Genomic DNA, 26,914 nt, shown 5'->3' with positions numbered 1-26,914 from the left:
ATTTTGAGGTCACATGATCAAAGACCAACGGTAAAACTGGACAAAGGAAGATACTGTCCACTCAACATCTCGAGAGCCCTTTGTTGAAAGACACCAAGCTTGGTACACCGGTACATCTTAAGGAGTAGATAACCCATATTGATTTTAAGGTCATATAGTCGTAGGTAAAACTGTCCATTCAATATCTTGAGAACCCTTTGCTTGACAGACATTAAACTTGGTACATCAGGAGTAGATAAACCTTATAAAATCTGGGTACATATGATCATAGGTCAAGGGTAAACTGGAAACAGTAATATATTGTCTCAAATATTCTATGGATCATTTGTCTGATTAACACCAAATTTGGTACAATGGTACAACATACCAAGTAGGTGACCCCCTATCAATTTTTAGGTCACATGGTCCATCCACTCTGAACATAGGAAGATATTGTCTGCTTAATATCATGAATTAGTCTGGCACTACTATCAATTAAATGATGCATGTGTATTACCCTTTTTTAATATTTCACCATGGGGGCATATATGTTTTACAAACATTTCTTGTTTATTTCTTTTAACTTAAGGCACGGTAATGTACATGTAGTAAGAAAATACACAACATTACACAGATAAGACCACCATGACCTCGGGCTTCTGAAAGTCTGACCTGGACACATGACTGTCACTGGATTTGTGCATTAGAAATGGCTAAGTAACAATTGTTTGTAAACAGCTATTTAACATCAAATAATTCGGGTTAAATCTGGAGCAACAATGTATTCTTATCAATTCCAGTTTGCTGTTAAAATGCTTCATATCTGTATCCAGCCATATTTTTATCCACTGCCAGAGTCAACATCATCGCAGTCCTCTTCTTCATCAGAACTATCATCATCATCATCCTTGTTGCCGTCATCGCCATAGTCACTATTTGCGCCACAGTATGCAGCATTGTATGGGACACGACACTCTGGATCTGCGCATACTGAAATTAACAAGACAGTCTACAGAATTCTCAACACAATCTCTCCAGGATTTATATATTGCTATGAAATATTTTAACAAAGGCCCATGGGCCACATCGCTCACCTGAGGCACCTTGGCTGTGCTGTTGTTCAAGGTCAACACCAAAGTATAACGAGGTCTTGCCAAAAAGAATCTATACCAAATATGAAATCCCTATCTATAATAATTCCTGATATACTTAATAGGTTAAGTTTTCTTAAAAGTAGGTCAAATTCAGAGTTCATGATCAAAAGGTTAAAGAGCATGATATGAAATGAAAGATCTTATATACAAGATATGAAAGATCTACCTAAGAAAGCTCGGGACACACTGGATAGGTAAGATTTTTTCATAAAAGTAGGTCAAACTTCCAGGTCAAGGTCAAAAGATCACACACTATTGGATCACATGAAAGGTATTGCTGTATGGAATGTATAAACAAAATATAAAGCTTAAATAGCTCAAGAGATATTCTTAAAGATATTTCCCATATATATATACATGTATATATATATATATATATATATATATATCAGCATATACCACTTTGATTCCCTATTGTGGCTCCAAAGTAACCCTAAGGGCCATGATTTCAACAAACTTGAATCTGCACAATGTCAGGAAGCTATTGTGAATATTTCAACTGTTCTGACCCAGTGGTTCTTGATTGATAATATATTGCTTAACATCTCACTGGAGTCGTCACCATTGCCGGTGAAGGGCTGCAAAATTTTAGGCCTATGCTTTGGGCAGGGAGGAATCTTTGTCATGCTACTCCTCCTGTGACATGGGGTTTCAGTTTCTGCAGTCTCATCCGAAGGACCGCCCCAGTTAGTCGCCTCTTACGACAAGCAAGGAGTACTGAAGACCTATTCTAATCTGGATCCCATAGGACTGGTTCTTGAGAAGATTTTAAAAAGATTTTCCCTATTTATTCGCATATAAAACTTTGATCCCCATATTGATCCCATTCCAAGGAGTAGATGACCCTATTAATTTTGGGTTCACATGGTCAAACTGGAGATAGTGATATATTGTCTCCTAAATTTTGAGAATCATTTGCTTGATTGACACCAAACATGGTATATGTACACTGATACATATATATTATTACTATAGTAACTTGATCCGACGAGTCGGATCACGTCGAGTTGACAGGCGTGGATCATCAGACCCGCGCCTGTCAACAAGATGTGATCCAACTCTTCGGAAATTTATTATATACCCTCTTATGCATTTTAAATCCACATTTATAAGATACTAAATGTAATCCAAATTATCAAAATTACAGACATACAATGAAATTATATTTTGTGTACGCAGTTTTGTTATGTGATGCAGTCAAAATTGTCCACAAATAACATTGCATTGATACACTGCGACGTCGTTTCAGAGGATACTGATACAAAACCGGATCACACGCTGTGAAATCCACAGTATTAAAGAACGATATATTGATGGCTATATAATAAATCCTAAGAAGTTGATGACTCATATTGATTTTTAGGCCAAATGGTAAAGGGCCAATCCAATCTGCACATAGGAAGATATTGTCTGCTCAAAGTCTTGAATTGTTTTGGCACTTTCATCCATATCAAATTTCTCTGTTATTCGACCTTCTTAATATAACATGTTAAGTAAAATAGGGGCATATGGGGGATTTGTGTTTAAGAACACATCTTGCTTTGTGCTGCTGAATTACTATTGCTTAATTTTACTAGATTAAGCAAAGACATGCAGAACTGAAAAATTATTATAGATTTAATATGAAAACTGCTGAATATTAGGCTAGGAATTTAGCTTAGAAATGTAAAACATGAAAAAAATAAATTGTATGACCCGAATAGGGCTAGCGATACTCTGAACTAGTACTCGGGTGACTGATAAGGCCTGCAGGCCCCATTGATTTTTACAAATACTTTATAGTGATATTGCAAATTTTGGGATCATTTAAGTAAAATCTGTTGTTATATATATACAGTACTAGGGCCTATTATACACTCATGTTAAACTAATAATTAAAATGCCCAGGATTCTCTGTTTAGTAAGACCCGACAACATTGAATTTTTGTCAGTAAGCTGAATGATAAGAATGCATACACAAGTTGATTTGATCAGCTTTTGCCTTTTGCTCGTAGCGATATTGTGATGTACTGCAATATTTTAATTTAGATATTGCAATATATATTGCCTTTTTCAAATGCCATATAAATAACTAGATTTTTAAAGGAATCAATGAATAAAACCTTAACTCCTTAGTCTTGAAATAATTTTATTGAGTACTTGCTCAGTAAAACCAAAACATCAAAATTACCCAACAATACTGCTTCTGTTTTTCTATTTTTTACAACTTCGTTTTCAGTGTCCATAGTTAAACAGGAAGTTTATAGTCTAAATGTTAATTCCAGAACAATGGAAGACAATTAAAATGCATTTATGTGTATCTACACGTAAAAAGAGAAAAGTAGTTAGAATCATATACCGATTCAAGTTTTAATACAGGGCTTTATAAATTTTTCAATTTTAACTTATTCTAAAGTTTCACGAAAATCCCTTCCGTCTCATACACGTACATATTTGGTTCCCCATTTAGCTATCTATATCTGTTTCCTGTACCAAAGATCAAAGTAATCAGCACTATTTTGCAAATTTAACAACTAAATTGTGTTGGTTCCTGTCAACAACATAAAGCCATTAAGCCCCAAAAGATTAATCAATAGTTTCTCAGGCCCCACCATATCGATTAAAAAGGTACCACATGGTTTTCTCTCTCCAATATATGTTGTATATTTGTTTCCTTAAATACATAAGGTAACTCTTGTGTTATAGATATTTATGTAACACTTTCAGAAGGTTTTAATAAAATTGTAAATATCCTTTTGATCAAAAAGGTAATTCATTCTATAGTCCACATAAAAAAGAAAGATAACTCATGCTACAGCTAAGTAAAAAAATTTATCTGCTAAAATTTCCATCAAAATATGAAATTTTTGGCCCGAGAAACTATATTATTTGGGGGGGGGGGGGGGGGGGGGGTTGCCTAATTGAAAAGGTAAAGATAATGAACAGTGATCAATCTCATAAGCCATGTAAGGAATACGAACTGAGCATAAATTTCTTTTTCATTAAGAATTTGCATATGTTATGATGTTCTTTAATCAAAACAATACGCTGTTTCAATCAGCTTACAAATGATACATACGTCTGCTCTTCAATTCCCACTATAAAGGTAAAAAGAAGTTGAAGTTCTGGATTGCAGCCATGTAATAGAGAATGTCCTGAACTTCAGACCTGTCCCCGGGTGTCAGAATATTGTAGGTTTTTGTGTAATGAATTGAGGAACGCTTTCCCTCTAAAGCTTCATTCCTTTGTATGGCATCCAAATGCTCCTTAGTGATATCCAACACGAAGAACATTATCTGAAGAAACAAAATATATATGCAATGCACATTTGTAATAAGAGGCCCATGGGTCACATTGCTCACCTGAGTCACCGTGGCCCACAGTTAAAGATTTTCCTTACATATTCGCATGTAAAACTTTGATACCTATTGTAGCCCCAACTTACCCTTGGAGGCCAATATCTTTACAAACTTGAATCTGCACTATGACAGGAAGCTTTCATGTAAATATCAGCTTTTCTGGCTTAGTGGTTCTTGAGAAGATTTTTCCTATATATTTGTATGTAAAACTTGGATCCCCTACTGTGGCCCCACCCTACCTCCCAGGCCATGATTTTAACAAAATTGAATCTGCACTATGTCAGGAAACTTTCATCTAAATTTCAGCTCTTCTGGCCCAGTGGTTCTTGAGAAAAAGATTTTTAAATGACCCCACCCTATTTTTGCATTTTCGTGATTATCTCCCCTTTGAAGGGGGCATGGCCCTTCATTTGAAAGCCCCTTGCCCAAGGATGTGTTTGGCCAAGCTTGGTTATAATTGGCCCAGTGGTTCTGAAGAAGAAGTCGAAAATGTAAAATGTTTACAGACAGGCAGACGACGGGCAACAGGCGATCAGAATAGCTCACTTGAGCTTTCAGCTCAGGTGAGCTAAAAACAAATGTCTCCCCAGCTCCCCAAATTGGAGGTGCTCCAAATGAAACCTCCCCTTAATGCTCTGCATGATATGGGGAGACAGCATGGGCAGGAACATAGACATTATATACTCTGATAAGCCATATAGGAGAAGTGTTCAAAAACTATTTTACACCCTCCACCCCTCAGATCTACTATAACTTAAAGGAAAACAATTGGATTATCCTGTCCCTACAATATGTACATCTACAAATCAGGGCTCGAAATTAACATATGCCCGTCAGTCTGTGACTGGTTAAAAGTCTGGCGGACTGACTGACATTTGTTTTAGTCAGTCCGATGGGACTGGTTAATTTTCTAAAGCATCATTTTGGAAAATATACTTATGAAATTTTATTCACACATTTGGCATGCTTTGATCTGTAGATATCAGGCGAATTTGATTCCTAAATTATATAAATCCCACATTTAAGTGTTATAATATTGTCTGAGGCATATTCATTTTTTGAGTTAAATTTCATTTTAATTACATTAACGAAATATGTTTAATTATTTCTGAAAAACTGTTGGACTGGTAAATTTTTCTGCGGACTGGTTAAAATCATTCCCCATCAGTCCGGCTGGACTGGTGACATAAAATGTTAGCTTCAAGCCCTGCAAATCTTTGTACAAATTCTCAAATCTATTGGATAAGCCATATAGCTGGAGAAGTGTTCACAAGCTATTTTACATCCTCTACCCCTCTCAGATCCACTATGACTTCTAGGAAAATCATTGGATCCTCCCGTGCTGACGATATGCATATCTATCAATAGCATTGAAGCATTGTACAATGTTTTAAGTCTACCGGATAAGCCATCTTGGAGGGGAGGTGTTCTCAAGATTTTGTGACAGACAGACGGATGGACAGAAAGTAAAACAACAACCATGTCTCCCCCTGGAAGAGGGGAGACATAATTTATTCTTAAACAGAGACAAATAAATGAAACACAATCATCAACAAATTGAACAATTGATAAATGGTGAAAGGCACAGGTGTTCCTGCTATTTCATCTATCAATACTTTTGGAAGTGGAAAGTTTGGTTTTAGCTGTTTCTTCCCTCTTACCTCGGTTCTTAAACGTGCGATTCCTACAACACGTGGTGTAAAAAACGATATTTTACTGGCACTCAAAAGCTCCATTCCGATTTGCCCTAAAACTCTGGAGTTGAAAATCTGCTCTATCCAGGTCTCTTTGTGTTTTGTTTTGTAACTGCAGGGTTCATCTCGCTCAACCTTTAATTAAAACCATGAATACTGATACCATTACATATAGAGAGTAACAGGTTCATACACACACTATCTGCTAAACTCCCAAAGATTCAACATCACATATTATGGGATTTCTTTGCAAAAAATGGATGTAAATAATAGTATTCTGAATTAAAAATCAGAAGTCTTTATGCTTCCAATGAAAATATGACCTGCTAAGAATACTCTGCAGTCTTGTACCAATATAATAAGAACTCTTTTTAATCAGAAACTGAAGATATGAAAGAATACATATTGAAATTAAACATTAAAGTTTTGAAATTTGGGTCAAATTGCAAGATAAAGGTCACAAGGTCAAAGATCATGAAAGGCCTTGTCATAAAAATCCTATATTTACAAATCATCATTAAAAACTATGAAAGACCTGCAGTCTACCTTAACTAGTTCAATGTTCCCTAGGTTAGGTTTTCATAAAAGTATGTCAAACTCCAAGGTCAAGGTCACAAGGTAAAAAAATATTGAAAAGATTTTGTCACAAGGAATGCACATGTCAAATATGAGAATCACTCACCATCCAAAAGTTGTGAGCAAGGTTAAGTTTTAACAGACAGACTGATGGATAAACATGACAAAAACAATGTGCACCTTGGTTTTAGTTGCAGGGACATACAAATTTATTTCTAGCTCACCAGGATGACTGTCTGGAGAGCTATTGTCATGAACCTCGTGTCTGCGTTGCACTTTAATGAAAGAAGAGGCCCATGGGCCACATCGCTCACCTGAGTCACCTTGGTCCATATCAGAAGATTTTCCATATCTATTTGCATGTAAAACCGTAGTCCCTATTATGGCCCCAAACCTACCCCTGGAGGCCATGGTTTTTGCAAACTTGAATCTACACTATGTCAGAAAGCTTTCATGTAAATATGAACTTCTTTGGCCCAATGGTTCTTGAGAAGAAGATTTTTAAAGATTTTCCCTATATATTTGTATGTAAAACTTTGATCCCCTATTGTGGCCCCATCCTACTCCAGGGGGGCATGATTTCAACAAACCTGAATCTGCACTATATCAGAAAGCTTTCATATAAATCTCAGCTTTTCTGGCTTAGTGGTTCTGGGAAGAAGATTTTTAAAGATTTTTCCTATATATTTGTATGTAAAACTTTGACCCCCTATTGTGGCCCCATCCGACCCCCGGGGGGCCATGATCTTAGCAATTTATAATCTGCACTATATCAGGAAGCTTTCATATCAATCTCAGCTTTTCTGGCTCAGTGGTTCTTGAGAAGTTGATTTTAAAAGATTTTTCCTATAAATTTGTATGTAAAACTTTTATGCCCCCCTTGAGGCCCCATTCAATCTCCGGGGTCCATGATTTTAACGAACTTGAATCTGCACTATATCAAAAAAAAAAAAACAAAAAAAAAACAAACTTTGACTCCTATTGTGGCCCCATCCGACCCCCGGGGGCCATGATTTTAATAATTTAGAATCTGCATTATATAAGGAAGCTTTCATATAAATCTCAGTTATTCTGGCTCAGTGGTTCTTGAGAAGAAGATTCTTAAAGATTTTCCCTATATATTTGTATGTAAAACTTTGACCCCCTATTGTGGCCCCATCCGACCCCCGGGGGCCGTGATTTTAACAATTTAGAATCTGCATTATATAAGGAAGCTTTCATATAAATCTCAGCTTTTCTGGCTCAGTGGTTCTTGAGAAGATGATTTTTAAAGATTTTCCCTATATATTTGTATGTAAAACTTTGACCCCCTATTGTGGCCCCATCCGACCCCCGGGGGCCGTGATTTTAACAATTTAGAATCTGCATTATATAAGGAAGCTTTCATATAAATCTCAGCTTTTCTGGCTCAGTGGTTCTTGAGAAGATGATTTTTAAAGATTTTCCCTATATATTTGTATGTAAAACTTTGACCCCCTATTGTGGCCCCATCCGACCCCCGGGGGCCGTGATTTTAACAATTTAGAATCTGCATTATATAAGGAAGCTTTCATATAAATCTCAGCTTTTCTGGCTCAGTGGTTCTTGAGAAGAAGATTTTTAAAGATTTTCCCTATATATTTGTATGTAAAACTTTGACCCCCTATTGTGGCCCCATCCGACCCCCGGGGGCCGTGATTTTAACAATTTAGAATCTGCATTATATAAGGAAGCTTTCATATAAATCTCAGCTTTTCTGGCTCAGTGGTTCTTGAGAAGATGATTTTTAAAGACTTTCCCTATATATTTGTATGTAAAACTTTGACCCCCTATTGTGGCCCCATCCGACCCCCGGGGGCCGTGATTTTAACAATTAAGAATCTGCATTATATAAGGAAGCTTTCATATAAATCTCAGCTTTTCTGGCTCAGTGGTTCTTGAGAAGAAGATTTTTAAAGATTTTCCCTATATATTTGTATGTAAAACTTTGACCCCCTATTGTGGCCCCATCCGACCCCCGGGGGCCATGATTTTAACAATTTAGAATCTGCACTACCTAATAAAGCTTATCTATAAATTTCATCTTTTCTGGCCCAGTGGTTCTTGAGAAGAAGATTTTTTAATGACCCTACCCTATTTTTACCTTTTCTTGATTATCTCCCCTTGGAAGGTGGCCTGGCCCTTTATTTTAACAATTTAGAATTCCCTTTACCTAAGGATGTTTTGTGCCAACTTTGGTTGAAATTGGCCCAGTGGTTGTTGAGAAGAAGTTGAAAATGTGAAAAGTTTACAGACGGACAGACGGACGGACGGACGCCGGAATACGGGTGATCAGAAAAGCTCACTTGAGCTTTCAGCTCAGGTGAGCTAAAAAGCTTTAATATGGGCAATATCTTTTGAAATGGACACAAAAAAGGTTATGCCATATATTGCCATATCGTCTTAATTATAAGTCACAGTGACCTTGATTTAGAAAGTGACACACCTTCTACCTAAGATGTATTAACTGGCCGAGTTTGATGATTATAGATCAAATAATTGTCCAATTACAAGTCAGATAAGATTCTGCTAAATTTCGCCATATCATCTTAATCAAAGGTCACAGTCACAGTGACCTAACTTTAAAGTGTGACCCACCCTCTACCCAAGATGTATCAGCTGACAAGGTTGGATGATTTTTGGTTTCATAGTATTTCAGTTATGATCCGGACATGAAGCGAGACAGACGAACAGACACAATCTCCATATTATAATATGTCTGTCTTCGTCGGGTGTATAAAACAATAGTATCACCAACAGTACAAAATATGCCCTGGAAAAGCTACATGTTCTACAAATCATGTAATATGTATTGTTTTCTTACATCATGATTTGTAGAACTTGGCTTCAGGTAGTATCAGCAATCATCAGGATGTGACACACTTTCTTTGCATCGTAAAAACAAGACAAATCATGTACTCTCTATGTAATATTTTCACTTGGCATAAGATGTATATGTACAAAGTTTGACGGTCCTAGAACCAACAGTTCAGTCTGTATCCTGCCTACAATTTTTTCTAACTAAGTGATACAGCGACCTTGACCTTTAACCTTGAAAAACAATAGGCATCTTCCTCTAATTATGGTGATCAAATGTACCAAGCTGCGAAATTCTAGAGCTTACAGTTTGGTTTGTATCCAGCCTACAAGATTTTCCTACTAAATAATACTACGACCTTTGACTTTTGACTTTGAAAAACAAAAGGCATCTTCTTCTCATCATGGTGATCAAATGTACCAAGTTGTAAAATCCTGGAGCTTACAGTTTGGTTTGTATCCTGTCCACAAGGTTTCTTACTAAGTGATACTACAACCTTGACCTTTGATCTGAAAAACAGTAGGCATCTTCCTTTCATCATGGTGATTAAATGTACCAAGTTGTAAAATCCTGGAGCTTACGGTTTGGTCTGTATCTTGCCCACAAGGTCCAGACAGACGACGCCATACCATATGTCACGTCTTCGACGGGCATATAAAAACCCTCATTACAGTTTAAAAGTTATGAGTCAGACACGTAGCGGGACAGACGAACGGACATGATCTCTATATCATAATATGTCAGTCTTAATCAGGCGTAAAAAAAAAACAACCCTTACCACAGCCCATCCTTACCTCACACACCATGACAAGCACAGGAATTCGTGTAAGTGTCATCGTCTGAACAAAACTGATGTCTGGCTCACTTACTACAATCTTCTTTCGAAATATTCCACATGGTCTTCTCTGTGACCTAAGAAAAAAGTCTTATTCATTGATATCATCCATTATTCATTCTCCAAATTTTATATACAAAAGAATTTATAATTTATAATTAGCCACAGTTGTAGCTAATTATAATGGGGACCACTACAAATGCTCCGAGAACATCCTTGATTGATAAAAGTGTTTTGGTTAAGTTCCATTATATCGTTCAATATCCATTGTCAGGGCTCGAAATTAACATATGCCCGTCAGTCTGTGACTTGTTAAAAGTCTGGCGGACTGACTGACATTTGTTTTAGTCAGTCCGATGGGACTGGATAATTTTCTAAAGCATCATTTTGGAAAATATAAAGTTTATGAAATTTTATTTACACATTTGGCATGCTTCGATCTGTAGATATATGAAGACGTAATATATAAATCCCACATTTAATTGAACATTGAAATATTGTCCGAGGCATATCGAGTTAAATTTCATTTTAATAACATTAACGAAATATGTTTAATTATTTCTGGAAAACTCTGTTGGACTGGTAAATTTTTCTGCGGACTGGTTGAAATTACAATGTATACCCTATCAGTCCGGTTGGACTGGTGACATAAAAAGTTAGCTTCAAGCCCTGATTGTATTAAGTAAAAGTTCAAAGATTAGTGAGAAATGCTCAGATAAATACAGAAATATCATCCCATGTTAATCAAAAGTAAAAGCACTGTGACAGTATATATATCTTTGGTTGGCTGTTCAATTAAACCCCTTAAACATATCTAGTTTGCAATAACAAAACTTTGTATTAATTTCAATAGTTTTCCTCACAAATATGGGGTATGATTTTTCTTTAAATCCCCCAAATCTTTTCTAATAGAAATAATGGAAAAGGGAATTGCCGCAAACTACTTTTCGTTGTAATCGCTGATGTACATTATCCAACATTGGTATGTGTTATGCGGTCTCTGTGCAGAGATGCAGAGGACTCTGGGTAGTATGCCTATATGCCAGCCAAGTTCAGTGAGTCACAGAGTGACAACAATCACGGTGTCAGTTTTGTTTTAAAACTGAGAAATAAATTCAAGACATAAACACGATGATCTACAAGTCATTGCTTGTACACATGCAGGATGTTTGTGGTATCATCATTTCAGTTTCTATGTCATTTTTATCCAGTTGAGGACAACTGAGGTGCATAATATTTTCTTTTCTACATTTAATTTTTAATTTTGGTGAGCAACTAGTTTATATAATACATAGTCCTTTGAACTGAAAAATTCATGTTCTTAATTATGTACCTTGGCTGAAGCAGACAAATTCTTGAAAAACTCATAAACAAATTGTGGCAAAATCTTTCTGATGTAAGTTTCTCCTGATCTGGGGATGAAGTATCCTGGTCTGGAGATGAATTATTCTGGTCTGGAGATGAATTATCCTGGTCTGGAGATAAATTATCCTGACCTGGAGATAAATTATCCTGGTCTGGAGATATATTATCCTCATTTGAAGATAAAGTTGGACATGTCTGTGGATATAGGATAGAGTGCACAAAATCGATACAGCGCCGTAAAAACTCAATCACTCCTGCATGCCACTCACTGTATAACCTACAAATATTCACAAATCCAAATTAAATATCATAAGAATATCAATTATAATTATCTCAAATTTGACAAATGCATATGCATTTAATTGTATTTAATAACATGTTTGCTCAACGCTCTATTTTGTATTGCTTGTAGGAGTTATGAGATTGATCACTGTTCGTTATCTTCACCTTTCATTATAAACAAGAGGCCCACAGGCCTTATCGGTCACCTGAGTACCAGTGAAAAAGTATCACTACTACGAGGGGCTATGAAATCTCGAGAAAAAAATTCCTGTTCTGAATACCTAAGGCGTAAAAAAAAAAAATGTTGTGTTTCCGGTCACCCGACCGACTGTCCTTCAGACCCCCTGACCCAAAAGTTTTTATTGCAAATCTTGGAAAAATAATAATTTATTAACCTACCGACCATCTTTTTCATAAGAAAATAAAAAATCGAAGTCCCTCGATCTTTTTTGCGTCCTGAAATATAACAGCAATAAAAATATCCAGTGTTTATTTTTAGAATTCGCTGGAAAGTAGAAACCGCTCATCTAATTATATATGCGTGAACATGTGCAGTGGATACTTTCGTTTGTCATTGTTTAGACATGGCAACACAACGCGTTCTGTTTAATGTGCAACATGGAAAATGCAATCATTTCCCGGAGAAGAAGATCTTCCTTAGTTTAAAGGAAAGTGACACTTTCGTTGACATTAGAAATGAAATACATCCAATGTCGGACACCAATGAAAAGTTGTATAAAACAACAATTACGTGTTGGGACGCTGTCAGAAAAGACCGGTCATCGTGGACAGAGGTTGACAACTATAACACGACAGTAGGAAATATGATCTCCTTTGGAGTAAAATTTATTAAAGTTTTGTGTGAGCTCCTTCATAATAAAGTTGTTGTTTTTGTGGAGGACGACCAAAACTGTTCTTCCAATCTACAATGACTGTAAATCTTCAGGACTAAAACCAATTTGCCAAAGACCTTATGGAAAGAAAAAGTAGAATGACTTAAAACAGTGTCTTGAAGAGGACTAAACTTTTATATGCTTGTTTTTTGTGTTTGAATTGATGGTGTATATGACCGAAGTTGTCATTTTAGTACATGTACATGGTACCAGTAAAACAGAGGGAATAACATATTTGTCACCAGTTGTCATTTTCTAAAACTGCTATTGTATTTTTGTGCTACATTTGATATTCTATAATTGGTATTTTTCTAATCTTATGTTGATGAAGATTTCATATTGTTTGGTAACATATAATTAGGCTCTTCAATCTGTACAAATGTAGGATTCATATGGAAGTTGAAAATCCTTTACTATTCAGTCAAAATATATGACAACTCAAATAGATAAACATATTTCAATATCAAAATACATTTACAAAATTCAATACCAATACTAACACGCTGCTGAAATTAACGGACATATTTTATACACTTCTCATAAACTTAAATTTTTTAATACTATAATGAAGACCTTGATGGTAATTTGTATTTGATGCTTTCAAAACGATATTTAACTTGGGATCTTCATATAAAAGTTGAAAATACTTCGAATTTTATGGTCACAAAAAAAAAAAATCCCTACCTACCAACCCTTAAAAATTTCAAGGGGGTGATCGGAAACACAACATTATTTTTTTTAGGCCTAAGCTAATTCTAATGTTCAGCAACAGTATAAAACAAGATGTGTTCTTAAACCTTCACTACTCTCAAAAAAGCATACACTGATGAAAGGCTTTACATAATGCAATATGTGTTTTAACATTTAAAGATATGACTAATTTGGACTCATCCTAAAGTCAAAACCCTTAGTTGTAAAATTCACCATTTTTTGTACATCCTTTTTCTGCTATTCCTAAGTATACATTTAGATTATAAACAGTATAAGCAAACTTACACATAAATACTATTTACTAGGTTTGGCCAAACCCTGGGGTAAGAACCCCTACTCCAGGGATCATAAAATTTACAGTCTTGGTAAAAGACTACCTGCTCTCTCTAAATATCCATTTAGTTTCAATTTAGTATCAATACTACTAAAGATGTCATTTAAGTGTTTTACACATGCACACTATATAGTAAGTTTACTTGGCCCCACCCTGGGGTTATAACCCCTACCCCAGGGATCCTGAATTTTACAATTTTGGTAGAAGCTTCCTTGCTCATTATTACTCACTATCTCTGCTAGATGCCCAGGAGTAAAGAAGATTTTTAAAGAAATACATCAATTTTACAGTTTCCCTCCAAATTAAAGCCCCTTATGGTGGGGGTCATGAAATTTACAATTTCCAGTCCCCCCTTCACCTACAGATGCTACATACTAAATGGTATCAGGAGAACTCGTACCCAGGAGAGCCCGTACCCAGGAGAACTCGCACCTAGAAATTTGGGTACGAGTTCTCCAAGAGAAGTCGTACCCAGGTACGAGTTCTCCAGGAGAACTCGTACCCGGGTAAGAGTTCTCCAAGAGAAGTCGAACCCATCAATATCTGGGTACGAGTTCTCCTGGAGAAAAACTTTGTCATTTTATCAAATAGAAATGTGGGTACGAGTTCTCCTAAAGAAAAACTTGTCAATTGTATTATAAAAACCTGGGTATGAGTTCTCCTGGAGAAAAACTTGTCAATTGTATTATAAAAATCTCGGAACGAGTTCTCCTGGAGAAAAACTTTGTCATTTCTGTCATAAAAATCTGGGTACGAGTTCTCCCGGAGAAAAAACTTCGTCATTTTGTCATATAAATCAGGGTACGAGTTTTCCTCCATGTGCCCGAGAGTAGAGGTATGCTTTAAAAATACAATGTCGCAGGTTTAAAATTGGTGTTTAATTGCAATAATTATACTAATTATCGTCTCAAGCCAAACAGCAATTCAAATGAAAAACAAAACAACAAACAAGTATGATCATTGTATCTACTTTTTTTTATTCAATTGAAAGGCATGTTCATAGTAAATTATGTATAGTATAATGTATGAAATCCTCGATTTATTTTCAAGAAGTTGTACCCAGACTGGTAATGAGATAAACTCATATCAAAATTTTGATTACTATATAATGACAAACTTTTTCTCCAGGAGAACTCTTACCAGAATTTATATGACAATAAAGAGCATCACGCTCAAAATCACACGGCCTCTCACCTCTGTCGGCGCGGGTTCTAATCCCACTTGCGCCGGTAAATGAGAAAGTTTCCAGTTTTGTTTCGGAAGGTCGATGGTTTCTTCCCTGGTACATTGTATCTGGGTTCTCTCTTCCACCAATAAAAACTGGGCGCCACCAGATAACTGAAAAATTGTTGAGTGTGGCGGAAAACATCAATCAATCAATCCATACCAAATTTGAATAGAATTGGAATGGTATAGTTATCAAGAAGTTAGAAATGTCTATTGTTCACACATTTAATAACTGATCACATTGACCTCACCCTGATACCACAACCCCTACCCCTGGGATCATCAAATTTACAATTTTCGTAAAGGACTTCCTGTTCTTTATAGATATCCATTTCTCAATAAGAACATTTCTGTTCTCCCTGAGAACTGTTCTGTTCAAACCGTTCAGCGAACGTTCCCCAAACAAAAGTGTTCATTCACAAACAGTTCAGTTCACCATTCCACCGATGTAGTATTGCACTTCAGGGTCTGTTACCATGGAAACGTTTCCCATAACATATTACATCAACAATCTAAATGCATATTTGTACATATAAATGAACAAGGCCATGAGGAGAAAGGTTAAACAATCAATAAATCTATAGCTTCATGGTCTAAATACATGTTTCTAATTTGATCAAGTTTATTCCTTTGAAAATGGGGAATAATCTGGAAATCTGCTTTTCAGATCAGCTTTTTATTTTAGATTTTCAGTTGATACAAAATAATGGTAACTACAGATGATGAAATATAGCCAAAAAATGCATAAGTTTTGAAGATGATTTTTAATATTATTTCTGATACATTCATTTATGTAAAATTTTGATCCCCTATTGTGACCCCATCCTATCCCCTGGGGCCATGATTTAAGATTTGAAAAGTTTAAAATGTAGATTCTAATGTAGGTATTGCCAATCATTTGAAAAAGTTTGAATCCCACTTTACCCAAGGATGCTCTGTACCACGTTTGGTTGAAATTAGTTCAGTGGTTCTAGAGAAGACGTCAAAATGTGTAAAGTTCACATATGGATGGATGGAGACTATCGGTACTAATGAGAAAAGCTTCTAAGCTCAAGTGAGCTAAAAGTACGAAAAACTAGAATTAAACCCCTTTCATGGGATTGTCCTCACGGACTGAAAAATATGTAAAAACTAACCTGAACATGTACATATCCATGTTTTGTACATCATTTCCCAGCATGGTGTTCATGTGCCTATTCACCAATCCAGCTTTAGTGGTAATAGTCCCAAAAACAGTTGATCCAAGCTGTCGTATTTCTGACATCCTTTCTTGGTCTTTGGTATCAGAAATCTCCTTAGCAGCTTGAGTGATCATCTCCAAATCTAAATGAAAATCTCCCAACAGTTCCTGAGTCATCTTTTTGAAATTGGCCAGAACTGCCACAGGAACTTGAAAATGTTTTATTTCTTTAATCTGTTTCAGAAAAGAGTCCATTGGTGTTGGTTCCTTGTCATAGAATACCATCAGCTCTGCAATATCTTCAATATCGAAATTGGAAGGAAATAACATGTCCTTAGGTTTTTCCCATTGTTCAGAATCGGACTCGGAAGAAGATGCATCTTTTCCCTTCTCCTGATTTGCCGTTGATCCACACCGAACCCTCCGTTTAGTAAGGCGTTTACCCCTTGTTGTTGAATATGATTCTGATTCAGACTGCAACAAATAAAAATAAATTATAATCTTAACGATCAGCCCATTATGAACAAGACTGGGACCTCAATCTTTGCCCAGGTCATCTCTCTCATGACTAAATTTGGAACATTTCATGACTGTAAATATTTGATCTCAACACATGTTTTATACCCATAAAATCAATTAATAGTAGTCATCTCAAAAGTTACAGAAAGTTGATGGTGACTATTCAGAATGACTTCTGAAGGTGACTATCCAGAACGACTTAAGGTGACTATTCAGAACGACTTCTGAAGGTGACTTTTCAGAATGACATATGAAGGTGACTATTCAGAATGACTTATGAAGGTGACTATCCAGAACGACTTAAGGTGACTATTCAGAACGACTGATGAGGGTGACTATTCAAAACGACTTATGAGGGTGACCAGGAGCAACACAAACGGTATAACATACACCCGTTGGACCTATAAGCACATTATGCAGTTTGCATTAAAATCATTCACATTTCAAATAAAAGAACCTTAAAGTAGGTCAGGCCTCATGGTGCACCAATCCATCTGACATGTGAACTGATTATGTATTTCTCTGTGAGGGGGATTGTGACAAAATGTTAGAGCAATATCTATCTATGATGAGAAAAAGTCCAGAATAATATTTGACCAACTTTTAGCCCTACACGGTGCACCAATCAAGTTGAAATGAGAACTGATTGTGTATTTTTCTGAGAAGGAGATTATATATATACATGTGACAAAATTTCACGGCAATACCTGTATTCAAAACAAAACAAACAAAATCTGGAAAACTCTTTGACATACTTTTACCGCTAAAGTAGGTTAAGGTGCACCAATCCAGCTGAAAAGCAAACTGAACTTTTATTCCTCTGAGAAGAAGCTTGTGTCAGAATAAATATAAGGGCAATATCTGTATCTGTAACAACAACAATTTTTTTTCTATTAAGTGATACTACAACCCTGACCTTTGACCTTGAGAAATAATAGGCATCCTCCGCTTAGCATAAGGTGTATGTGTACCATGGTTGATGGTCCTAACCCCAATGGTTCAGTTTGTATTCTGCCTACAATGTTTTCCTATTAACTGATACTACGACCTTGATCTTTGACCTTGAAAAACAATAGGCATCTTCATCTCATCATGGTGATCACATGTATTAAGTTTGAAGAATCTAGAGCTTAGGGTTAATTTTGCATTTTGCCTACAAGGTCCGGACAGAGAGACGAATGATAGCATACCATAATATGTCCCATCTTTGACAGGCATATACTAAATACATAAAATAAGAGGCCCATGGGCCACATCACTCACCTGAGTCACCTTGGCCCAAATCTAAAGACTTTCTCTATATACTCATATGTATAACATTGATCCCCTATTCTGGCTCCACCCGACCCTTGGGGGCATGATTTTAACAAACTTGAGTCTGCACTATATCAGAAAGCTGTAGTGCTGGGAATCAGAAGAATCTGAGAAGTCCTCTGATGATTTAATAAAACCCCAAAGTTTGAATTCTGCAATTTACAATGCCACAAGATGTTCATTTACACCTTAACTTTGAGGTTCAACATTTTATTTTACTGAAAAGTTCGTTAACATTAAAAGCTATGTTGTATTTTCAAATTGGGTTTGTCTGTTTATGTTAAATCTTTATTGATATTTATCACACGACCAGTTTTTAAGCCTTTGTTCATTTCAAGAACAAGGTGCAGATAATAATTTCTCTTTTCTCTTATCAGTCTGCTTTGTAATAAAGAAAATCATGCATATCTAAAAGGCAAACGTAATAAAATCATATCTAAAAGGCAAATGTAATAAAATCATATCTAAAAGGCAAATGTAATAAAATCATATCTAAAAGGCAAAATCTATGAAATTTTATGGACATTTGATTGGGTAAAAAAGGATTGAAAATTGAGACTGGGTCCAGTAATCAGACTAAAATATAAGCCTGGCCAAGTAAAACCCCATACAGCATCTTCATCTGAAATTTTTGTACAGTGTTACCGCGTTATATCGCCACCTTTTGTCCCAGGCTATTTTGGCGTTATAGCAAGGATGGCATTAAAAAGAGTTTGGCTATCTTAATTCATTGATTTGAGAAAAAAGTGGGGTCCTTTTGTCGTCCACATATGACAAGCTATGTAAATGCATGATATTGGTTTGCTTTACTTCTTAAAACTTTGTTTAAAAGTGCATATTCTGCACTTTTACATTTGTAAAACACGCAAGTATATTTACAATAATTTCATTTGTGTCATGGTAGGTTCTATGATGACAATAGGTTGAGTGGTTGACAAACATACATGTAATGCAGGGTTTGAAATTAACAGTCGCCCACTAGCCATTTGCGACTAAATTTCTGAGTGGGCGAATTAAAATTATGGTTCAAGTTGCCCACATGGCAATTAAGAAATTTACGAAATAAATATTTGTTTTTTCAATTTTGGCCTACCGATTCTGAATGACGAGTATGCATCACAAGAATGGGTTCGAGGTGCAAGAACTCACACAACCTCTGCAAGTAGTGTGGTCGAAAAACACGTTCGTGCGCACATGTTCTCGTCATTTGTCACTCTAACACAGGAGTTCATAACACATAGCTCATGGCTTGTCAATCAACATCGTCGCAAACCACAGGTTATTGTTTCATTCTATTTCGAAATAGAATGAAACAATAACCCGTGGTTTGCGACGATGGTCAATCGAGTGAATTTCATTATCTTTATTGATAAAATTTCGAACTGCTGTGACTCTAAGAACTGAGCACGAGAACAACGGGAACATCGATCTCGAACGCACAATGGATGTTTATAAAAGGGGTTGCATGTTTAACTCAGAGGTTACTATAATATGCTTCTGAAGATCTTGAATGCTAACTCAAGTATGGTGGTCTTGTTTCCTCTGTAGGTGTCAGAGACTGAATTGCTTGCAACAGTGATGTGTTTGGTTTGATTAAATACTACCGAATAAAATGAAGATAATTTTATATGATATACTGGACGGACTAGTGAACATCAATAGTCAATACGGATTAGTGTTTGAAAAAAGTTAATTTCGAACCCTGAGGAGGGTATCATTTGGTGTCATTTCAAACTAATTAGGTACCTTATGTAATTATAAGCATAAAGATGCCATAACTTATTTACAGAAACACAAACAGTACCTGTCCTACATCAGTACCTGTAGTACATCAGTACCTGTACTACATCAGTACCTGTGCTACATCAGTAACTGTGCTACATCAGTACCTGTGCTACATCAGTACCTGTACTACATCAGTACATGTCCTACATCAGTACCTGTAGTACATCAGTACCTGTTGTACATCAGTATCCATACTACATCAGTACCTGTCCTACATCAGTACCTGTAGTACATCAGTACCTGTAGTACATCAGTACCTGTTGTACATCAGTACCTGTACTACATCAGAACCTGTATTACATCAGTACCTGTAGTACATCAGTACCTGTAGTACATCAGTACATGTCCTACATCAGTACCTGTAGTACATCAGTACCTGTGATACATCAGTACCTGTACTACATCAGAACCTGTACTACATCAGTATCTGTACTACATCAGTACCTGTAGTACATCAGTACATGTCCTACATCAGTACCTGTAGTACATCAGTACCTGTAGTACATCAGTACCTGTAGTACATCAGTACCTGTACTTCATCAGTACCTGTTGTACATCAGTATCCATACTACATCAGTACCTGTCCTACATCAGTACCTGTAGTACATCAGTACCTGTAGTACATCATCAGTACCTGTACTACATCAGCACCTGTACTACATCAGTACCTGTAGTACATCAGTACCTGTACTACATCAGTACCTGTACTAAATCAATACCTGTGCTACATCAGTACCTGTACTACATCAGTACCTGTGATACATCAGTACCTGTACTGCATCGGTATCTGAGCTACATCAAACAAATTTTACTAGACCTGACCTTACATCCACTAGCCTGACCAACTTTCCAGAAAAAGTTAACTAATAGTTTCTCCATATTTAGATACTTAATTCAAGTTACATACGTTAAGTTTAAATTAAAACATATTTAATTGTCTCAAAAAAAAATCTTTAATCTTGTCATTTATTCCATGCTTTTATTTTCAAACACATTTTCTGTTTCTTTAAATTTTACTGATACGGAAATTAGTTAGTCCATTTAGAATAAAATGACCTAAACCGGTTTTTTTTTTCAATTTCTATTTCGTAAGCCCTGTTTTGTTTCTTCCCAACCTTTTCATTTTTTTCTCTCTTGGGACATCTTTCCTTGAGGACGAGTAGGCATATTTGAATCAAGAGACATTCCCACACATATTTAAACTCCAACAAATGTTTGTTCAAGACATAATTTATTAATTGAATAAACATTTCTTATAAATATTTAATTCAATAAAACTCTTTTTTTAAAAATGAAAATGAATTCAATTTATATCTATTTATCCAAAACATAACTTTACACACATTAACATCGAGTAGATGGCGTAAAACATCACACCCGACCGCGACTTATTTATTACAACTATAAATAGAGATTCAGTGATTGGGATAAGCACGCGACCTGCGCCATAGTTGCATTAAATTAAAAAATGGCACATAGAATATTGAAAACAATGCTCAGCTAAGGCGCATATCGTCGATATACCTAGTTGAGGTTTTCCCGACTGACTTCGTAGATCTACGAACTTTTCAACTTTTGAGCTGATCCCCCACTGAATATATATCGATTTAGTGCTTGAAAAATGTTTATCGCTGTAGTGCTGTTGTAATAGCACAACTTTACGTTCTTTTAAGCACAAGTATGACTTCGATTTCCTCAGTATCTAATCAAACAGTAATAGGTTATATCTGATTGGTTAAAACCGTGAAATTGTAATTTTAACGTGCATGGACTGAAGATACCACCAAAGAAATTCCTAAGCTTGACAAAGGGCAAACTTTCCTTCAGGCCACTATTAAAAAATTGTTTGTTGGGCGTTTGCCTACCCTACCCCTTTGATGATGGGTAGGTAAGTAGGTTTTTTTTTTTTGGTCAGGACTAATTTTTTTCGTGCATTAAATATTGTTCTCCCACATACGTCAGTGCTGCTGGAATTTTTTGTACATCGTCTACATATATCTGTATATTTTGTTTGCTATATTATATCTCTTCATTAGCTAAGTTCTTTGTCATTAATTAAATATGCTTTTAAATGTACATATGTGCCAGCCTTATCATATTCAGCTCTATCATATTTATATATCTGCTTTTGTATACAGTCTTCGACGTTAAGCGGTGGCCCGATGCCCGAGGCCAGTAAAATCGGGATCGGGCTTCTAAAAATATTTAACCCAGGAGTCCGGAGGGCCTGTAAATGTTTTATTGTATGTTTTGTAAATATTACAAATATAGCGTGAGATAGACTCAGACTTTGTCATGACTTACATGTAGCAATGAAATTTTGCATCAAAAAATGATCAACCATCCTGCTTTTTATGAAGTATAGGGAGGCACAGGCACTGGAAGTTAATGTAAATATATAGTATGTGCATATATAAAAAATACATGCACATACTATATATTTACATTAACTTCCAATGTCCGTGTTGGGATTCCTGTGGGGTTTCGGGTTAGAATAGGTCCTCAGTACCCCCTTGCTTGTCGTAAGAGGCGACTAATTGGGGCGGTCCTTCGGATGAGACGACAAAAACCGAGGTCCCCTGTCACATCAGGTGTGGCACGATAAAGATCCCTTCCTGCTCGATGGCCATAAGCGCTGAGCATAGGCCTAAATTATGTAGCCCTTCACCGGCAGTGGTGACGTCTCCATATGAGTGAAATATTTTCAAGAGGGACGTAAAATAATATTCAACCCGTGTAGGGAGGGGGCTCGTCAGGGAAATTCCAAACCTCACAAGCGTATTTCGCAATCACAACCATCAGATCCAAATAAATTAAAAAAAAAAAACAGTAGTACAAGGAGAAAAAGAGATTGAAAAGTTAAGCCCCATTGGACCGAGGGTGGGCCTTTGCTGAGATTTAATTCGGGAGAAAACAATGTTTTGTACGTGGTGTATACAAAACACAGTAGAACATGAGCTTTTGATGTCAACTGTTGAAAAATAAAATAAGATATAATAATGTCAGTTGTTCTTTAACTATGGTAATCTGGATATGTATTTTTCTACAGTAGAACATGCTTGTACCTTGCAAATGACAAGTGGTCAAATTAGAAAAAAACATTTTGGGCCATTAAAATATTGTTCGGGCTTGCAAAATTATTATACTGGGAGGCCCGAAGGGCCTGTGCTTCACAAAGTTTTTCGTGAAGACTGTGTATACAACATCACTATTCATCAGTACACCACTTTGCATCACTTTATAAATAAGAATTAGTTTTGCTTTGCACTTTTGTATTGTTCTGTGTATGCACCCTTTAGTTCTTAGTCATCCTCTGCTTTATGCTAGTAGGCATGCAGTCACTGTGTTATATATTCCATTGAACATGTCTGACACATGGAACTAGTGTGACAACTGTTTTATGTAGATTTGAAATTTCTACATGAAATATATAAGTACTGCTCAGTAACATAAAAGCATGATGAGTGGATTTTATTTCAAAGTTTTTCTTGGGTATAAAATGTAAAGTTGTAGTCTAAAACATTGAAAACAATGTGGATTTTGTATCTTTTTTCAAATTCTTTGAAGCTTTGAAATAAATGTTAGATGCATTTCTGCATGAACTATTAACCAGGCACTGCAAGCATCGTGTAACCTGGGGGTTCCAACTAGCATAGAATCTGTTATAATGGCTTGGTTTGAGAAAATAAATTTAACAGTTATGTATTTCGTTCTACGTTCGTCAGCCACATTGAATCCATGTCAAACTCAAGCAGTCTATTGGCTTTGCTTCGTTCCTTGGAGTTTTTAAACTCTATATTTACGCATAAAGTTGCATACGATTTTGTCCTCTTCAGGTCGGACATTTGAAACAAACCATCAAGGAAGTGCTTGAAGCGAAGCAAGGTGACTGTCAAGCGCTTTACTGACTCGGACGGCTAAAATTCGGCTCGAACTCGGTTCTGTTCTGCACCGGACAATAACCAAAAAAAGCAATCGCTGTTTGACCAATAAATTTTTTTGGGTCGGCAAACTTTTGAGAGGGCCGGGCAGCTAACGCCCAATAAACAATTTTTTAATAGTGGCCTCATTTTCGTCTGAATGATAAGCCAGTACTGGCAGTAATACTTTAGGAGCAGAAGATGAAAACGCGGAAGCGTAAAAACAGACAATCACGATGAGAATTCTAAAGTAAAACGTAACTTTAACACAAATAATAGAACTAAAGTTACCTATGGCAATGCTGTCTGCCAGTAGTGTTTAGATTATAAATTACCGGTCTCTCGGAATCGTTATTTTAAAATGTCACATGAAAATTTCAATATGGCGCATTCATTTTAGAAATGTCACATTGATGCTAGCTGGTAATGCACCATTGTCACATTTAGCAATTTGCTTACCCCAATCACTGGAGATTGTGTCATCACGAGGTTCAAACTTGCTCTCAAACTCTTTGGAAAGAATAATAAAAAATATCTTGTGGTTTAAAGTAAAGTTTCTTGTTTATTTTTTAACACGACCAGTCGGACTAGTAAATCGACATTTTACCCGACCTGACCTATCATTTAGTAGACTCGGTCGGTCGGACGTGCCTTAGTGTCAAACCCTGTACATCAGTACTTGTACTACATCAGTACCTGTGATACATCAGTACCCTGTACTACATCGGTATCTGTGCATAAACTCCATTCATACCGAGCGAAGCTCGGACGGGCCAAAGGCCCGTCCGTGAAGCAAGGCTCTAAAGGTAACACGTATGTAAAAGAAAAAAGTCAAATTGAGCAAAAGAAAAAGAGATAATCTCTATATACGTTCACTGAAATTTTCGTGATCCATATGGGCGCCGTCATTTATTTTTTCATTACCTGCTTCAACAGTTATTCGTGTTTTATTTTGAATGCCAATAATAGAAGACTCTGACGTGCAATTCGTAATTTAAACACTCAGTTTGTTCAAAGTGAATAGTATAATTATCATTATAACAGGTTTTAGCAAATAATTACATATAAAACCGTAATACGACCAAATAGATGAACGAGTTCATGAGTTTCTTTGAATAAGAATATACGATAAAATTACGGTTACTTTTTTACCATTTTGAATTTATTGGTTAATTTTGTTTAGTTTTATCATGTTTATAACGGCCTTTTTATTGCATACGGTATGTATTATTGTTGTAAAAATTTGCTTTGAAAAAGAGAAAAAAAGTCGAGGCTAAATGTGACGTCACAATGCACAGTTTACGTCGCCTTGTGTTTTATTTCCCGCGTTCAATGAATAGGCGGATCCTGTAAAACTGTTCTCCACATATAAATCCCTTTAATATTGAGATCTTACTGGGTTTTTAGCGCAAGGAAAATTTCATTAAAAATATTTATTTTTAAATGAATCATAATCTACCGTACTTAACGGAATTATGATTACCACTTGGGACACACCAATGACCATTACATGCTTCGCTCGGTCCAACGGTCACACCGTATACATATTATGCGTTGACTGTAGCACTATAGATAAACCAACACAATTGTTCTTTATATCATTTGATTACGTTGAAAGTAGCTGTTTGCTAAGAAAAGTAAACTACAACGATAACTGAGTGAAGTGTTCGTTGGTGAGAATATGAATCCATGTCAGCTTCTAACTTTCCAAACCATGAACTGAACAAAATATGCCTTACCGATGTGGTCACTGAGCTTGAGGAGTAGGGTAATTGCTCTTCATCCGACAGAGTGCATTTAGCAGATGCCGAATCAGAACTGTCTGAACAATCACCATCATAATGTTCTCTTTCAACTCTCTGATCATCATCCATGTTCAAATTAGTGTGGGAGTGTTGGTTCTGGAGAAGTCGTACGATAAAGAAGTCGGCCCATTACCGACGCTGTCCATCTAATGAATTATTTACATGTTTTCTGTTGTGTAATGTGTGACTTTTTCTTTTAATCATATAGATTTATTTATATATTCTATATCATTGATTTTTGTGGTCTAGGAGGTTTGAAATTATATTGAAGGTTATTTTAAAATCCACTGTATGAAAATTGGCGTTTACAGATCTATACTGAGGCAGTATATAGCAGGAATGAATTTATTATTTTGTTTTATTTTATATATTCGCCTGTGTCTGTGTGTAGCGGATCTATTTTTCTATTTACATTAACTTTCAATTTATTTCAACTTTTATGATTAAATCAGCCTAGTATCCTATTTGAAGTTTAGTTGCTTACTGTCAGTCATTTACTTTTGATATCTATTCAAGTTTAGATTAATTAAGTTGATACATTCCATAATTATGTTTTTCATATTAAACTGGAAGTGTCATCTCTGTTGTCAAGCTCTCCTAAGTGAATAAGCTACCTGTCGCTTGATTGGATAAGTCAGGATAGTTTCTTTGGTTTTGGTTGGCTTAAGTTAGTGAATAGAAGGCTGTGTTTGATCAGTTTACTTCACTTGGTTAGGAGCTGACCTCATGGTTAGATTTCTTTTCTCTTATTCTGAGCAACAAAAGCCTCAAGGTTTTAAAGCTCTGAATGTAGTCACTAGCATGAAATAAGCATGATGTTTGTAAGAATAGGTGTTAGGAACTGCTAAATACCTCAAGGTTTTACTGCAGACTTTAGGTGTTATTTTGTTAGGATAATACTTAAAGTTAGTAGGTAGTTTACAAGTTTATTATAGGTTTTTCCTTTCCGAGTCCTGTTTCAAGGTGTAGTGGATAGCGGTAGGAGATTTTATACTTTAGTACTGACATTCATCTACACAGTACTCTCCATTTAGGTGAAGATGTAGCTCGTTCTTTTTCTATTTTTTGGGAAATATTTAAGATCATTGAAACCAGTAGGGACATATGCAAATATTTTCATTCCGGCACATTTTCTTACCTCTCTTACAAATATTTCATGTTTGTTGA

General features: G+C 36.0%; 1 protein-coding gene across 4 annotated transcripts; it reads right to left on the bottom strand.

The window, feature by feature from the left end:
• Positions 1-488: 488 nt before the first annotated feature.
• LOC125661343 (uncharacterized) lies at positions 489-25,839 on the bottom strand. Of its 4 annotated transcripts, XM_056146803.1 has the most exons (8): positions 25,682-25,836; positions 16,361-16,878; positions 11,909-12,054; positions 11,746-11,866; positions 10,372-10,489; positions 6,133-6,300; positions 4,192-4,408; positions 489-969 (listed from the first exon to the last, which is right to left on the bottom strand). In XM_056146803.1, the coding sequence occupies exons 1-7, from the start codon at positions 25,814-25,816 to the stop codon at positions 4,211-4,213; spliced, it is 1,404 nt and encodes a 467-aa protein (XP_056002778.1). In that variant the 5' UTR covers positions 25,817-25,836; the 3' UTR covers positions 489-969; positions 4,192-4,210. The 4 variants fall into 4 exon arrangements, with proteins under 4 accessions (XP_056002778.1, XP_056002777.1, XP_048749279.2 ...); XM_056146802.1 differs by having other exon boundaries at positions 11,746-12,054; positions 25,682-25,839; XM_048893322.2 differs by having other exon boundaries at positions 489-960; positions 11,746-12,054; positions 25,682-25,831.
• Between the last annotated feature and the right edge of the window lie 1,075 nt (positions 25,840-26,914).

Source organism: Ostrea edulis, chromosome 8 (assembly GCF_947568905.1).
Source record: "Ostrea edulis chromosome 8, xbOstEdul1.1, whole genome shotgun sequence".
NCBI classification, from domain to species: domain Eukaryota; kingdom Metazoa; phylum Mollusca; class Bivalvia; order Ostreida; family Ostreidae; genus Ostrea; species Ostrea edulis.
The sequence above is the reverse complement of the archived record's forward strand: the minus strand, read 5'-3'. Positions and strand labels throughout refer to the sequence as shown.

Excerpts from the sequence above, each read along its gene's own strand:
- LOC125661343 (XM_056146802.1), bottom strand. The coding sequence starts at position 25,816 with ATGGATGATGATCAGAGAGTTGAAAGAGAACATTATGATGGTGATTGT. Across the intron at positions 12,055-16,360 it reads ATGGATATGTACATGTTCAG|GTTATACAGTGAGTGGCATG; the intron begins GTTAGTTTTTAC and ends GAATATTTGTAG. Across the intron at positions 10,490-11,745 it reads ATTTGTCTGCTTCAGCCAAG|GTCACAGAGAAGACCATGTG; the intron begins GTACATAATTAA and ends CTTTTTTCTTAG.